Consider the following 16,923-nt stretch of genomic DNA (forward strand, 5'->3'; position numbering starts at 1 on the left):
AAGAACATCCAGATCCCTTTGGACATCAACAATTCCCAATCTCTTGCCATTTAAGAAATACTCTACATTTCTGTTTTTCCTACCAAAGTGGATAACTTCACATTTTTCCATATGATATTCCATCTGTCATGTTCTTGCCCACTCACTTAGCCTGTCTAAATCCCCCTGAAGTCTTTTTGCATCCTCCTCACCACACCCATTCCCACCTAGTTTTGTGTCATCAGCAAACTTGAAAATAATACATTTGGTCCCCACATCCACATCATTGATATAGATTGTTATTAGCTGGGGCCCAAGCACTGATTCTTGCGGTACCCCACTAGTAACAGCCTGCCAACCTGAGAATGACCCATTCCTACTTGCTGTTTTCTGTCTGTTAGCCGATTCTTAATCCATGCCAGTATGCTACCCCTAATCCCATGTGCTCTAATTTTGCTTTCTAACCTCTTGTGTGGGACCTTATTGAAAGCCTTCTGAAAGTCCAAAAAATTATTTCTGTGGTTCTGCACCGCATCCACTGGTTCCCCCTTGTCTATTCTGCTAGTTACATCCTTAAAAAAAAACTCCCAACAGGTTTGTCAAATATGATTTCTCTTTCAAATCCATGTTGACTCTGCTCAATCCTATCATTTTCTAAGTGTCCAGTTATCACGTCCTTTGGAATAGATTCTAACATTTTCCGTACTACTGATGTCAGGCTAACAGGTCTGTAGTTCCCCGTTATCTCTGTCCCTTCTTTCTTAAATAATGGGGTTATTTGCTACTTTCCAATATTCAGGAACTGCTCCAGAATCTATAAAATTTGGGAAGGTGATCACCAATGTCTCCACTGGGCTGAATTTTTATAGCTCGCCGCCTTTCTTGGCAGCGAGCTTCCCCCCCGGGGAGACGTGTGCCACGCTGCGATATTTCGCAAGGCAGCTCGTTAACATGGAGGGGGCAGAATGCCCATCCCTGATGATGTAGGGGGCCGGGCGCTGCATCCCTGGCAACGGCGTCCGGCGCCATTTTTAAAGGGATTCGAGCCCTACCAGGCATTTTACTTTTTAAAAACAAATGTATGTTAAAGTGAGAGAACAAATTTTCAATAAAAGATAGAAACCCCTCTCCCACCCCAACAATGACCACACAATTTATTTATGGCCCTCTCCACCAAAAAAAAACAATTCCTCCCAACCCAAACTCCCCCCACCCCCACCCCCCCCAAGCTTCATTACTTCTGCCCTCCACCCCCTTCCCACCATCTCCTCAGCCAATAGTCAGTTTTCCTCACTCCCCCCCCCCCCCCCCCCCCCCCCCCCCCCACCCTGAAGATTTCACTCGTCCCCCTTCCCACCAGTGAGATCCGAAGGCATGGGACGGCTGTCGCGACGAGGTAGATAATTATTCATTTATTAGCATTGATTTTAATATGCAAATTAATTTTTTGTCACGAGGCGGGCGAATGCCCTGAGGCCTCACCCCTGTAAAATGAGGCAGGGCCTTCCCGGTATCGAGGCCCATGGCGGGCCTCTCCCGGAAGTATTTTCCGGCCACCCCTGCCATGACCCCCAATGTCGGAGGGCTGGTAAAATTTAGCCCGCTATGTCTACAGCCCCTCTTTCAACAGTCTGGGATGTAGATCATGATGTCCAGGGGATTTTCAACTTTTGGGTCCGTTAATTTCTCCACTACTTTTTTACACATGGTAATTTATTTCAGTTCCTCGTTCTTGCTGGCCCTATGGTTCTCTAGTATTCCTGGGAGCTTTTTGCATCTTTTTCTGTGTAGACAGACGCAAAGTATTTAATTTCTTTGCCCTTTCCTTATTCCCCATTACAAATTTCCCTGTATCTGCCCTAAGGGTGGTGAGTGCCTGGAACTTGCTGCCGGGGGAGGTGGTGGAAGCAGGTACGATAGCGACGTTTAAGAGGCATCTTGACAAATACATGAATAGGATGGGAATAGAGGGATACGGTCCCCGGAAGTGCAGAAGATTTTAGTTTAGGCAGGCATCAAGATCGGCGCAGGCTTGGAGGGCCGAATGGCCTGTTCCTGTGCTGTACTGTTCTTTGTTCTTTGTAATGGGCCCACATATGTCTTTGCTAATCTTTTCCTTCTTACATGCCAATAGAAGCTTTTACAGTTCCTTGCTGGTTTACTTTCGTATTTTATCTTCTTACTTTATTCAGTTTCTTGGTCCTGCTTTTCTGAATTCTAAAATGCTCCCAAACCTGAGGCTTACTACTTTTTGACAACTTTCTAAGTCTCTTCTTTTGATATAATATAATCTTTAACTTCTCTTGTTAGCCACAGTTGGATCGCTTTATTTGCTGAGTTTTTGTGCTTCAGAGGAATGTAAATTTGTTGTAAACCATATATTCTTTAAATGCTAATCATTGCCTATCTACCGTCATATCTTTTAATGTAGTTTCCCAATCTACCACAGCTAACTTGCCCCTCATACCTTTGTAGTTTCCTTTGTTTAGATTTAAGACCCTAGTTTTGAATTGAACGGCATCACTTTCAAACTTAAAGAGAAGTTCTATCATATAATGGTCACTCTTCCCTAAAGGGTCCTTTGCAACAAGATTATTAATTAGCCCTTTCTCATCGCACAATACCAGATCTAAAATAGCTTGTTCTCTAGTTGGTTTCTCAACATAGTGTTCTAGAAAACCATCTTGTACACATTTTTTCTTGGTACGCTCTAATCCCCCTCTCACACTCCTGTATCTGGTGTTACGACTGCTCAGGACATTGCCCCCAATCAAAATATATGATGCTGATCACAGTGGGAGCAACGCACTGTCAATTCAGTCCCGTCACTCCACAGGCCATATCATATTTCTTAAACTTCCCAAATCCGAAAAAAAACCCCTGCCAAATTGAACAATCTCGTAATCCCTGAATGAAGCGAACCAAACCAGGTGTCTTTAGTTATCAACAAATTAACTATTTATTTAAAAAAATTAAAATCTTAAACACTACTAAGATAAACCAATATCGAACGACCTTATAACTTCTTTAAAAATCTAACTCCCGCATTCGTGTACCTATACTAAAAATTAACAGTGGTTCAGCTTTTAAAAGAGTGTAGATTTTATGAGTAGCTTTTTCTCAGAAATAAAACAAATAAACAAGTCTTTGTAAGTTACGTTCCTGACGAATGGTCGTCTAATACAACACGGTCAAAGTTCACTTGCAGTCTTCCAAAGCCCGATGTGAAAATGGTCCTTCCAAAGATAGGAATTCAGCAGTTCAGTTCAGCAGTTATAGGATAAACTGTCACTTCAGTGATAAACACAGCAATACGGATACTTTAAGAAAGAAAAGCTTTTCCTATTTTTCTTAGGGAATTAATTCGGCTTGACTTTGTACAATCATCTTGAGCGAGAAATAACACAGCTCTTTTCCCTTCAGTTTAAATTGTCTCAGAGCACTCTCCTCCCTTCAATTGCTGGAACAGTCTGTCTCCCTGCTCAAACCAGTTTTTGCCAGCCAGTTTTCAAAAGTCAGATTGCAACATTAGATCTCTGTCCACTTTGTGTGGCTGTTGCTTGGCAACCAGGATGCGCTTTGGCTCACTGAGCCTCCGGAGGGTTCTTAAAGGTGCACTGATCTTTTTAAAGACGCGCACAATTTTCCCAGGGAGAAACAAGAAATAACACAAGACTGTGACACTGGGACACTCTAATCACTCTCGCACACTCCTGTATCTGCAACACTCTAATCCCCCCCTCACACTCCATTATAGGAACAACCCTTGAGCATCCCTGATTTTAATCACTCCACCATTGGTAGCTGTGCCTTCAGTTATATCAGCCCTAAGCTCTGGAATACCCTCCCCACACTTTTTGTCTCACTACCTCACTTTGCATCTCTTTGACCAAGCCTTTGGTCATCTGACCTAATATCTCCTTCTGTGATTCGGTCATATTTTGTTTTACAATACTCCTGTGAAGCGCCTTGGGACGTTTTATTATGTTAAAAGTGAAATATAAATATTGTCCACTGCCCCTTTCTTTACACTCTGTAAACTTCAACTTATCTAAAAATCTGCTGCCCATTTCTTATCCCACACCTGTTTCCTCCCACCCATGGCTGCTATGCTCGCTGGCTGAGAGCAGCGGGAAACAGCGGGAGCGGAGTGGGTCTAGTTGTAACCGTCGCCACCAGTCTGTAGGTTCAGAGTTGGCGTTCGGAAAGAAACATCAAGGTGTGACATCATAGGGAAGTAGGTAGGTCATTGGCTGGTATTTCCTCGTTATCTAAACTAGGGAATACACAGCTGTGTCTTATCATTTTTTTAAAGTCAGATTTAATCTTACTCGTAAAGTATTGGCGTTTATCAGTATTAATAAGGTTTATTGGTATTGGTAATGGTTTATTAGCAGTAGCAAGGTCATTAACTAGCAGATAAAGGAATGTCAGGGCTTCTCCAATCTCTAGAATGCACATCCTTTGTGATGTGGAAACTCCAAGATGCTGCTTGTATCCTGGATAACTATATATGCATCAGTTGCAGCACGGAAATTGAGCCGCAGCTAGCGTCACTGTGGTGCATCCGTGAGGTTGAGAGCTTCATGGAACACATGTTGATAGAGGTGGTCACCTAGCAGCTTGAGTATGCAGGGAGAGAGGGAATGGGTGACTGCCAGACAGTCAAGAAGAAACAGGCAGGTAGTGTAGGAGACCCCTGAATGCGTCCCAGTCTCCAACTGGTATTCAGTTCTGAATAACGAAGAAAGTGTTGTTTCATGTGGGAAGTGCAGCCAGAGCCAAGGCCATGGCACCACAGCTGGCTCAGCCGCACTGGGGCACACGGAGAATACTGGAAGAGCAATAGTGATCGGAGATTCGATAGTCAGGGGAACAGACAGTCATTTCTGTGGCTGCAGACGTGAATCCAGGATGGTGTGTTGCCTCTCTTATGCCAGGGTCAAGGATGTAGCTATTTGGCTGCAGAGCACCCCGAGGGGGGAGGGTGAACAGCCAGCAGTCATGGTGCACATTGGTATCAATGACATCGGGAGGAAGAGGGATGTGGTCATTCAGAAAGAGTTTAGTGAGCTTGGTAAGAAATTAGCAAGCAGGACCTGAAAAGTAGTGATCTCCTGATTACTCCCAGTACCACGTGCAAATGAGCATAGAAATAGGAGGATGGTGCAGATGAATGTGTGGCTGGAAAGATGGGGCAGGAGGGAGGGCTTTAGATTCCTGGGACACTGGAATTAGTTCTGGAGAAGGTGGGCCAGATGGGTTGCAGCTGACAGAGCTGGGACAGATTTTCTTGCAGGGCGATTTGCTAGTACTATTGGGGAGGGTTTAAACTAATTTGGCAAGGGTGTGGGAACCAGGAGGAATTATCAGAGAGGAATACCAAGGTGCATAGAATACTGGGAGAGATAGATAGCACTAGAGTAGGAAATAGTAAGTTATTAGGTGGGGTCAGAGTAAAGGAGAAAGTAAAGTCTAAATCAGGGTTAATGTGCATGTATATGAATGCACAGAGTGTTGCTAATACGATTGGTGAGTTACAGGTGCAGATTGCTATGTGGAAATATGATGATGTGGCTATAACAGAGACCTGGCTCAAAGAAGGACAGGACTGGGTGTTAAATATTCCTGTATACAAGGTGTCCAGGAAAGATAAGAAAGGGAAAAAAAGAGGAGGGGTGGCAGTATTGATTAAGGAGAGCATTGCAGTGCTGGAGAAAAAGGATATCCCAGAGGAGTCGAGGACAGAATCAGTTTGGCTCGAGTTAAGGGAAAAAAAGACGCAGTTACATTGCTCGTTGTCATAGGTCACCAACTCGTGGGAAGAATGAAGAGGAACAAATTTGCAAGGAAATTAGAGGTGCACAAGTTATAGGGTAGTTATAATGGGAGACTTTAATTATCCAAATGTAGACTAGGATAGAAGTGTAAAGGGCAGTGAGGAGCAAGAGATCCTAGAGTATGTTCAGGCAAACAGTCTACAGCAATATGTTTCCAGTCCAATGAGAAAGGAGGCACTGCTAGACCAGGTTCTTCGGAATGAGGTGGGCCAAGTACATAAAGTATCAGGAGAACATTTGTTAGGGGACAGTGATGATTGTATTATCAGATTTAGGCTGACTATGGAAAAGGTCAAAGAACGATTCAGAATAAGAATAATTAACTGGGGGAAAGCCAACTTCAGTGGGTTAAGAACAGATCTGGACCAAATAAATTGGAGTCAAAAGTTGGCATGAAAAATGGTAGCTGAACAATGGCTACCTTCCAAGAAGAGAGAGTTTGGGCACGGTCAAGGTATGTTACCTCGAAGGGGAAAGATAGGGTAAACAAATCCAGAGATCCCTGGATGACAAAGAGTTAGAGATTAAGATAAAGAGGAGAAAATGTACTTACGACAGCTACCAGGTAGAAAATAGTATTGAGAGCCAGGCTGAATATAGAAATTTCAGAGGGGAAATGAAAAAGCAAAAAGAGAATATGAAAAGAGACTGGCAGTTAACATAAAAGGGAATCCCAAAGTTTTATGCAGACATAGAAAGTAAAAGGGTGGTAAAAGGAGTGGGGCCGATTAGGGACCAAAAAGGGGATTTGCACCTGGAGGCAGAGGGCATAGCTGAGGTATTAAATGAATACTTTGCATCTGTTTCTACGAAGTAAGAAGATGCAACCTGGGCAATGGTAAAAGAGGAGGAAATTCAGACACCAGAAGGGTTTAAAATTGATAAGGTGGTGGTATTGGATTGGCTGTCTGTACTTGAAGTGGATAAGGCACCAGGACCAGATGAGATGCACCCAAGGATACTGAGGGAAGTGAGAGTGGAAATTGCGGAAGCAATGGCCATAATTTTTCAGTCTTCCTTAGACTCTGGGATGCTGCCAGAGAACTGGAGAATTGCAAAAGTTACACCCTTGCTCAAAAAAGGGTGTGAAGATAAGCCCAGCAACTGCAGGCCAATCAGTTTAACTTCGGTGATGGGGAAAATTCTGGAAAGAATAATTCGGGACAACATTATTAGTCACTTGGAGAAATGCGGGTTAATTAAGGAAAGCCAGCATGGATTTCTTAAGGAAAAATCATGCTTAACTAACTTGCTGGGGTTTTTTGGAGAGGTAGCAAGATGGTTGAGGAGGGACATGCAGTTGATGTGGTGGACTTCCAAAAGGCGTTTGATACAGTGCCACTAAACAGACTTGTGAACAAAGTTACAGCTCATGGAAAGGCGTGGCAGCAACATGTATATGGAATTGGCTGAGTGACAGGAAACAAAGAGTAGTGGTTAATGGATGTTTTTCGGGCTGGAGGAAGGTTTGTATTGGGAGTTTCCCACTGGTGGGTGTTAAGACCCTTGCTCTTCCTGATATATATGAGGAGGCGGTGGTGTCGGTATTGTCACTGAACTTGTAATCCAGAGATCCAAGTTATTGCTTTGGGGACATGAGTTTGAATTCCACCACGGCAGAAGGTGGAATTTGAATTCAATTCATAAATCTGGAATTAAAAATATAGTCTAATGATCATGAAACCATTGTCGATTGTCGTAAAAACTCATCTGGCTCACTAATGTCCTTCAGGGAGGGAAATCTGCTGTCCTTACCAGTCGGGCATACATGCCCTCTGAAATGGCCTGGCAAGCCACTCAGTTGCATCAAACCGCTACAAAGTCAATAAGGAATGAATTTGGATGACCACCAGGCATCGACCTTGGCACTGGAAATGACAAAGGCAAACCCAGCCCTGTGGACCCTGCAAAGTCCTCCTTACTAACATCTGGGGGCTTGAGCCAAAGTTGTTAGAGCTGTCCCACAGACTAGTCAAGCGACAGCCTGACGTAGTCATACTCACGGAATCATACCTTACAATGTCCCAGTCACCGCCATCACCATCCCCGGGTATGTCCTCTCCCACCGGCAGGACAGCCCCAGCAGAGGTGGCGGCACTGTGGTAAACAGTCGGGGGGGAGTTGCCCTGGGAGTCCTCAACATGGACTCTGGATCCCATGAAGTTTCATGGCATCAGGACAAACATGGGCAAGGGAACCTCCTGCTGATTACCACCTACTGCCCTCCCTCAGCTGATGAGTCAGTACTCCTCCATGTTCAATATCACTTGGAGGAAGCACTGACTGGCAAGAATGTACTCTGAGTGGGGTACTTCAAGGTCCATCACCAAGAGTGGCTCGGTGGCACCATTACTGACCGAGATGGCTGCGTCCTAAAGGACATAGCTGCAAGAGGGAAGAACATACTTGACCTCATCCTCACCAATCTGCCTGTTGCAGATGTATCTGTCCATGACATTATTGGTAGGAGTGACCACCGCACAGTCCTTGTGGAGACAAAGTCCTGTCTTCACATTGAGGATACCCTCCGTCGGGTTGTGTGGCACTACCCCCATGTTAAATGGGATAGATTTGGAACAGATCTAGCAACACAAAACTGGGCATCCATGAGGCGCTGTGGGCCATCAGTCGCAGTAAAATTGTACTCAACCACAATCTGTAACCTCATGGCCCAGCATATCCCCCACTCTACCATTGCTATCAAGCTGGGGGATTAACCCTGGTTCAATGAAGACTGTAGGAAGGCATGCCAGGAGCAGCACCAGGCATACCTCAAAATGAGGTGTCAACCTGGTGAAGCCACAAACCAGGACTATTTGCAATGCAAGCAGCATGCAACAGACAGAGTGAAGCGATCCCACAGCCAACGGATCAGATCTAAGCTCTGCAGTCCTGCCACATCCAGCCGTGAATGGTGGAGGACAATTAAACAACTGGAGGAGGTGGCTCCACAAATATCCCCATCCTCAATGATGGGGGAGCCCAGCATATCAGTGCGAAAGATGAGGCTGAAGCATTTGCAACAATCTTCAGCCAGAAGTACCGAGTTGATGATCCATTTAGTCGTCTCCTTAAGTCTCCAGCGTCACAGATGTTTCAGCCAATTCGATTCACTCCACGTGATATCAAGAAACGACTGAAGGCACTAGATACTGCAAAGGCTGTGGGCCCTGATAACATTCCGGCAATAGTACTGAAGACCTGTGCTCCAGAACTAGCTGTGCCCCAGCCAAGCTGTTCCAGTACAGCTACAACACTGGCATCTACTGGCCCCTATCAGTCTACTCTCGATCATCAGTAAAGTGATGGAAGGTGTCGTCAACAGTGCTATCTAGCGGCACTTTCTTAGCAATAACCTGCTCAGTGATGCTCCGTTTGGGTTCCGTCAGGGCCACTCAGCTCCTGACCTCATTTCAGCCTTGGTTCAAACATGGACAAAAGAGCTGAACGCAAGACAGGAGGTGAGAGTGACTGCCCTTGACATCAAGGCAGCATTTGACTGAATATGGCATCACGGAGTCCTAGCAAAACTGAAGTCAATGGGAATCGGGGAAAACTCTCTGCTGGTTGGAGTCATACCTAGTGCAAAGGAAGATGGTTGTGGTTGTTGCCATAGCTCCAGGACATCACTGCAGGAGTTCCTCAGGGTTATGTCCTCGGCTCATCCATCTTCAGCTGCTTCATCAATGACCTTCCTTCCATCATCAGGTTAGAAGTAGGGATATTCCCTGATTGCACAATGTTCAGCATCATTCGTGATTCCTCAGATACTGAAGCAGTCCGTGTTCACATGCAGCAAGACCTGGACAATATTCAGGCTTGGGCTGATAAGTGGCAAGTAACATTCGCGCCAGGCAATGACGATCGCAAACAAGAGAGAATCTGACCATCTCCCCGTGATATTCAGTGGCATTACAACCGCTGAATGCCCCACTATCAACATCCTGGGGGTTGCAATTGACCAGCAACTGATCTAGAGTAGCCATATAAATACCATGGCTACAAGAGCAGGTCAGAGGCTGGGAATCCTGCAGCTAACAACTCACTTCCTGTCTCCCCAAAGCTTGTCCATCATCTACAAAATGCAAGCCTGCATAGGTGCAGCTCCAACAACACTCAAGAAGCTTGACATCCTCCATGACAAAGCAGCCCGCTCGATTGGCACCCCATCCACAAACATTCACTTCCTCCACCACCAATGCCCAGTGGCAGCAGTGTGTAGCATCTACTAGATGCACTGCAGCAACGCACCAAGGCTCCTTTGACAGCACCTTTCAAACCCGCGACCTCTGCCACCTAGAAGGACAAGGCCAGCAGATGCATAGGAATGCCACCACCTGCAAGTTCCCTTCCAAGTCGCACGCCATCCTGACTTGGAACTATATCGCTGTTCCTTCACTGTCGCTGGTTCAAAATCCTGGAACTCCCTTCCTAACAACACTGTGGGTGTACCTACCCCACATGGACTGCAGTGGTTCAAGAAGGCAGCTCACCACCACTTTCTCAAGGGCAATTAGGGATAGGCAATAAATGCTGGCCTGACCAGCGATGCTCACATCCCAGGTATGAATAAAAAAAAAACTATACTAATGACCGAGACGTTGGTGTACAGGGCACAATTTCAAAGTTTGCGGATGATGCGAAACCTGGAGGCGTTGTGATCTGTGAGGAGGATAGTGTAGAACTTCAAAAGGACATAGACAAGTTGGTGGAATGGATGGACAGGTGGCAGCTGTTCAATGCGGAAAAATGTGAAGTGATTCATTTTGGCAGTAAGAACATGGAGAGACAATATAAAATAAAGGATACATTTTTAAAGGGGGTGCAGGAGCAGAGGGAGCTGGGTGTATATGTGCATAAGTCATCGAAGGTGGCAGGGCAGGTTAATGAAGCATAGAGTATCCTGGGCTTTATTAATAAGGGCATAGAGTACAAGAGCAAGGAGGTTATGTTGAACTTGTATAATACATTAGTTCGGATGGAGTATTGTGTCCCGTTCTGGGTGCCGCGCTTTAGGAAGGACATGAAGGTGTTCGAGAGGGTGCAGAAAAGTAACTTTCTCCAGCCCGACAAAGTTTCACAGAATTATGGAGTCTTCTAAATTCCTTTGCATGTCTCACTCCTTTTATCCCACAATGCCTTCAGCCGTCTAGACCTTAAGTTCTGGGATTGCCTCCGTAAACCTCTTACTTTAAGACTGCCCTGAAGTCCCCACCTGTTTGACCAAGCTTTTCGTCACCCAAAATCTCCTTTGGCCTGGACTCAATTATTTATGGTACTCAGGAGCTCCTTGGCAGGTTTTTCTCTGTCAAAGGCCCTTCATTTCTGCAGTTTGCTGCATGTTACTGCTGTGCAAAGGCAACCTAAGTATTCCGCGACATTAACTTGATACCTATTAATTTGTATTTTGGTTATAGGTTCCCCACTGAGGGAATTATCATGTTCAAATATAAAGTTAGCTTTAAAACATTTTGGTATTGATAACATATTAAAAATATTGCAAGTACATTTTCTGTCAGCCTGCTCTACTTCTGGTTGTCAAGATTTCTAGTCAACTTTGTCATTGTAAACTGTTGTCAGTATTTCTTACTCAAGTTTGTTGTGTCAGCTGTTCTGATGTAATAGCAGTTTGACACTCCTTTTGTTGTTTTTAAGTCCTTCCCCTCTTGTCTCCCTGGCCCTCCATGGTGCTCTGCTGTCTGTATGGGGCCTGCCTCTTAATTCCTGGCCCCACAGCCACTGCCTTCCTTAAATAGACCTATGCTTCCATGCTTGCAATTTCATTATTCTCACCTGGTACTGTCCAAACTGAACCTTCTTTCCTCACAGGTCCTCCATAGCACCTTCCTCCATCCCCAAACAACTCCATGCCTTGCTGTTTCTGTTGCTGGCAGGCTAGATTTTAAGTATTTGTTATTCAGTGGGCGATCATTACATACAATCTAAAACATTGCATGTCATTGTGAGAAGGTGGCTCATCATGACACCTGAGGGACCAGATGTTCCATTCTATTTGAACAGCAGGGTTCTTAGCTGAGGCAGATTTAGGAGCGTCTTGCTTCCATATCAAGGCAGGTGTTCTCCTAAATAATTGTGCTTGATAGCTTATTGTACTGAGATCTAATGCCATCATATAAAGAGGGCCTTTCCCAGAGATTTCTCATGTTTACTTTCGCTATCACTCTCCCTGATTCAGTGGTCAGTGTTTTAGTTTCACCAGCAGTAAGAAATTGTGTTTTACAAGTCTGAACTAGCCTGGTTGGCGAAGATGAGTAGCATCTATTATGCTTCAAAACAGAGAATCTGAAAATTGGTCATACTGAGAGAATCATATGCTTTTTATTTATATTGTTTTATGTCAAATGAACCAATTGATTTGAACCTGTGTTTCAGCCCGATAGACTATTAGTTTGGACTGCTTTCCATAAATCGAGCAGAATTCATGTGGCATCACATCATATTTCAGTAGCTGGTGAACAGAGTTGATGTTCCCTTTAGCAATTAACAGAGCTGCCACGATTTTAAATGACCGGGGCTGACCCACCCCCCCCACCCCCCCCACCCCACCCCACCAATGACATGGGAGGGGGTGGGCAGTTTGGCCCCAGCAGTGGCGTCTGCAGCCTTTGTGCAGATGCTGATGCCATTTTTAAAGGGCTTTGAGCCCTGTTGTTGCATTGAAATCTTTAAAGGGAAATGGTTTGAAAAAAATAAAATTTCTTGATCTTGCCCCTCTCCCACCCCTCCAACAGCCATAGATTTAATTCTTTGCCCTTCCCTTGCCTTACCTTGTTCACCTGAACTTCCCTGCCTCTTTCCCCCCCCACCCTGCACCTCCCCCCACAAAGTTCATAAACTTTAATCTTGGCTTCTTCCCACCATCCCCTCCACCAATAAAATTGCTCTGACATCGCGCCCCCACCACCCGCACTGGACAAGGTATCTGCTTCCCACTCCCCACCAGTGTTTCGCTTTGGATACCCAGATGGGTATCCGAAGAAGTGGGAGTGTGGGCCACGGATACCAATATTGCCCCAGAACAGATGGCAGAGCAGGTAAGTAATCGTCATTTATTTAAACACATTTAAATATTTAAATGGGGCTCCCGTTGCCGAACGGTGGTGGGGGGTGTGGGGGGGTGGCGGCGCCACGAGACCTCACTGACGCTGGCAATATCAGGCCAGGTCTTTCCCCCTCTTCCCTCTGCCGGGGGCATTTCCGGCCCCCACCCCCCTGTGCCACAACCCCCCAACGTTGTGGGGGGACTGTAAAATTCATCCCATTGTTTAACTTAATATTGAGTGGAAGCAGTGCATTCCATCTTTTACAAGAGTGACCGATATTGAACCAGAGAGAATGTCCATCACAAAAACCCTAACATGGTGATTGCCTGTTGTACATTTTTTTTTTGTTAGTGCAGGCCCGTCGTACTTTTTATTTCTGAAGTTGGTCTGCTGTGCTGCTCTCCCCTTTTATTGTGCTTTTTTTCAATGTCCTTGTGCTGTTTGTTTTTAACTACACAGTCCACACAATTTTTTTCTTTCATTGTTGAAGGTTTATTCTCCTGTGTCTTTTTTCCCCCCCCCATTTTTGGGCCTATTCCTTGCTGTCTTTCTGAAAGTTTTGCTCCCTGCTGTCTTTTCCTTGTTTTCAAATTTCTTTTCCCTGTTCCTCTTTTTCTTTTATATCTGCCATTCCTTTATTCTGAAGATAGTCTTTTTCTCCAAACACTCTCAAATGGAAAATCTAAATTTTCCGTAATATCCACTCCTCACTACTTCAATCCCTTATAATTATGCACCACTCAATTAGTTAATTTACCCTCTCAGCTACTCACTATTTCCCTCACCCTTCTGTATTGTGTTAAGCCTCAAAAATCCTTTACTTTCTTAGCAATGGTAATCGAATTGTTCCCATGCTTGTCTCAAATCCTTAAAAACTTCCGTAAACAAGATACTTTATTATGTCCCACAGCATATTTGCTTCTTTATAAAAATCCTGTTCCATCAGATAATCTAAACAATGGAAGATCCATTTAGTAGTCGGTGAACTGTGTATTTGTAATGGATTGATTGAGGTTGTAGATAGTGGCATAGCTGACAAAGACCAGAGATGCCATGATACTGGTGGCTGTAGGACTGTTAGAGCAACCATGTTCTGTAACTCATTATTTTCTACAGCATGTATTTGCTTTCAGAGCAGCTACCTAAATTGGTAGGGTAGTCTTTTGTACCCACAGGTAAAGGGTTCTGTGATGATGGCTGTGCCTGGAAGTATTTCATGGGCTGGACAGTGCAGGACCAGTTGTAAATATTAGTTTATCTTAAATGTAAAGCTGATTTCTTCTTTATCACTGGTAAAGAAGGTTCACTGGGGATGGTAAGTAAATACCAGCCTTGCCAGTGACACCCACACCCCGAAGAATAATTTTTTAAAAAAGCTATTGGTTACTGTAAATGTCAAATCAGCATACATGAATTCTACTTAAACTCACTTTCAGCTGAATGATGTTTGGTTACTGAGATCTCTAAACACATTTGTTTTTTTCTCTTTTACTAATTAATATTCTTCAACCAAGGAGATGGGCAGCCAACCTGCTTCTGTCCATCCTAGTTTTTCATTAAGTATGTTAGAATGTTGCAGATTAATTACCTTCTGATTTTTATTTCATCTGTGTCCAAGTACCTCTGTTTACATAAGACTGAAAACTGGCTGAGGGGAGAAATGTGGACAGATTGTATTATATTGTTGAGAATGTGAAGCAGATAGAAAATTAGTAGTGGTTGTAAGATTTTGTAACTGAGTTGCCATTTCTTTTTTATTTCATTTCAGAAAGCAAGCCTGAAACTTTAGAAGCACATAAGATAAAAATATATTTCTTCAACTATTCAACTTTAACTGAAATCTGTAGAAGATTGGTATCTCATTATTTCCTTCTGACTCCAGAGGAACTGTCTATGTGGGAGGAAGACCCTGAGGGCTTTGGTGAGATTTCAATTGAAAAAGTTGCTTTAATATATATGCTTTTGTAATAATTCTATAATTCAACCCAACTTTTGGCTTTGGTTAAAGATAAGATTTTGCTTCTTATGATTAACTGTTGTGTGGCACTGCTAATAGGCCATTTTATGTCACCGGTTTTATGATGCCTAACCTATTCAGTGCCTTAATATAAATATTGTGGGTTCCATGCAATTAGCATAAAAAGCTAATTTATTCAAAATATCGCTCAGATTAACATTTACAGTGCAACAGCTGAAACTAGTATGCGAAGAAGTACATAAAGAAAATAATCTGTGCAATGCAAGTTAAGAACTTGGACGTTACACTCAAACTAAATATGAAATATGGTTTGTTCTGTATATTTCCAAATATCTCCCATTGGCGATTTGCCATTTGGGTTCACATCTTGGCGTGCTGCTGTATGTTTGTTTGAAGCTTTGTTACTTGATGAGACAAGATGTGCGACGAAACAGGTATGCTGCATAATGCGACTAGAATACAGATGTATTAGCGGATAAACTTGCTGCGAAATAGAGATTTTTATGTTGTATTATAAATGCAATCAATATCTATCTAAATTACAATGCCTGTTTTCGTCTATTTAAAGGTTTATGATATCGGGAGTGCAAAAAGAAGTTGTAAATGTTAGGAAGTAGAGACTAGATTTTGTTTTATTCCCATTGCATTTTAGAAGGATAATCCTTGCAATTCTGATTGGTGAGACATGCCTCTTTATAGTGCAACTTTGACTCAGTGTTACTATACCTTCTCTGTAGATTATCTGTTTGACAGTAAACAGATGAAGAATCTCCTGATCTTAATTGCATTCTAATTGGTTTTGATAGTGTGTATAGAGAGAATATTTCTTCTCTTTCTTATGGGGAAAAGCATAACGAAAAGCCATCAGTTTAAGATGGTCACTAAGAAATCCAAAAGAGAATTCAGAAGAAACTTTTTTGAAGAGTGGCGAGAATGTGGAACTCACTACTTAAAGGCTGGCTTGGGTCTGCAAATGAAACCCAACCCGAGTCCGACAGAGCCACATTCAACCCCGAGCCCGACCCAGCCCGAGTCCGTCCATTTGTTTCCCGACCATCAGTTAACCTACCTTCCGTTGTACACGTTGTTGCTTATCTGCACAGGCTTAAATTAAAGAACAGTACAGCACAGGAACAGGCCATTCGGCCCTCCAAGCCTGCGCTGATCTTGATGCCTGCCTAAACTAAAGCCTTCTGCACTTCCGGGGACCGTATCCCTCTATTCCCATCCTATTCATGTATTTGTCAAGATGTCTCTTAAACGTTGCTATCGTACCTGCTTCCACCACCTCCCCCGGCAGCAAGTTCCAGGCACTCACCACCCTCTGTGGAAAGAACTTGCCTCGCACATCCCATCTAAACTTTGCCCCTCTCACCTTAAACCTATGTCCTCTAGTAACTGACTCTTCCATCCTGGGAAAAAGCTTCTGACTATCCACTCTGTCCATGCCGCTCATAACTTTGTAAACCTCCATCATGTCACCCCTCCACCTCCGTCGTTCCAGTGAACACAATCCGAGTTTATCTTACCTCTCCTCATAGCTAATGCCCTCCAGACCAGGCAACATCCTGGTAAACCTCTTCTGTACCCTCTCCAAAGCCTCCACGTCCTTCTGGTAGTGTGGCAACCAGAATTGCACGTAATATTCTAAGTGTGGCCTAACTAAAGTTCTGTACAGCTGCAGCATGACTTGCCAATTTTTATACTCTATGCCCCGACCGATGAAGGCAAGCGTGCCGTATGCCTTCTTGACTACCTTATCCACCTGCGTTGCCACTTTCAGTGATCTGTGGACCTGTACGCCCAGATCTCTCTGCCTGTCAATACTCCTGAGGGTTCTGCCATTTACTGTATACTTCCCACTTGCATTAGACCTTCCAAAATGCATTATCTCACATTTGTCCGGATTAAACTCCATCTGCCATTTCACCGCCCAAGTCTCCAAACGATCTATATTCTGCTGTATCCTCTGACAATCCTCATCACTATCCGCAACTCCACCAATCTTTGTGTCGTCCGCAAACTTATTAATCAGACCAGCTACATTTTCCTCCAAATCATT

At 44.0% G+C, this 16,923-nt stretch overlaps 1 protein-coding gene across 4 annotated transcripts in view; it reads left to right on the plus strand.

Annotated features, from left to right (window-relative positions):
• ipo11 (importin 11) overlaps window positions 1-16,923 on the plus strand; it is an 837,351-nt gene that overhangs the window by 227,998 nt on the left and 592,430 nt on the right. For all 4 annotated transcript variants that reach the window (XM_068034109.1, XM_068034083.1, XM_068034101.1 and 1 more), the window contains exon 11: window positions 14,652-14,804. In XM_068034109.1, coding sequence (XP_067890210.1) covers window positions 14,652-14,804 — 153 coding nt within the window. The remainder of the gene's footprint in view (window positions 1-14,651; window positions 14,805-16,923) is intronic.

This window comes from Heterodontus francisci, chromosome 1, assembly GCF_036365525.1.
Source record: "Heterodontus francisci isolate sHetFra1 chromosome 1, sHetFra1.hap1, whole genome shotgun sequence".
In the NCBI taxonomy this organism is placed as follows: domain Eukaryota; kingdom Metazoa; phylum Chordata; class Chondrichthyes; order Heterodontiformes; family Heterodontidae; genus Heterodontus; species Heterodontus francisci.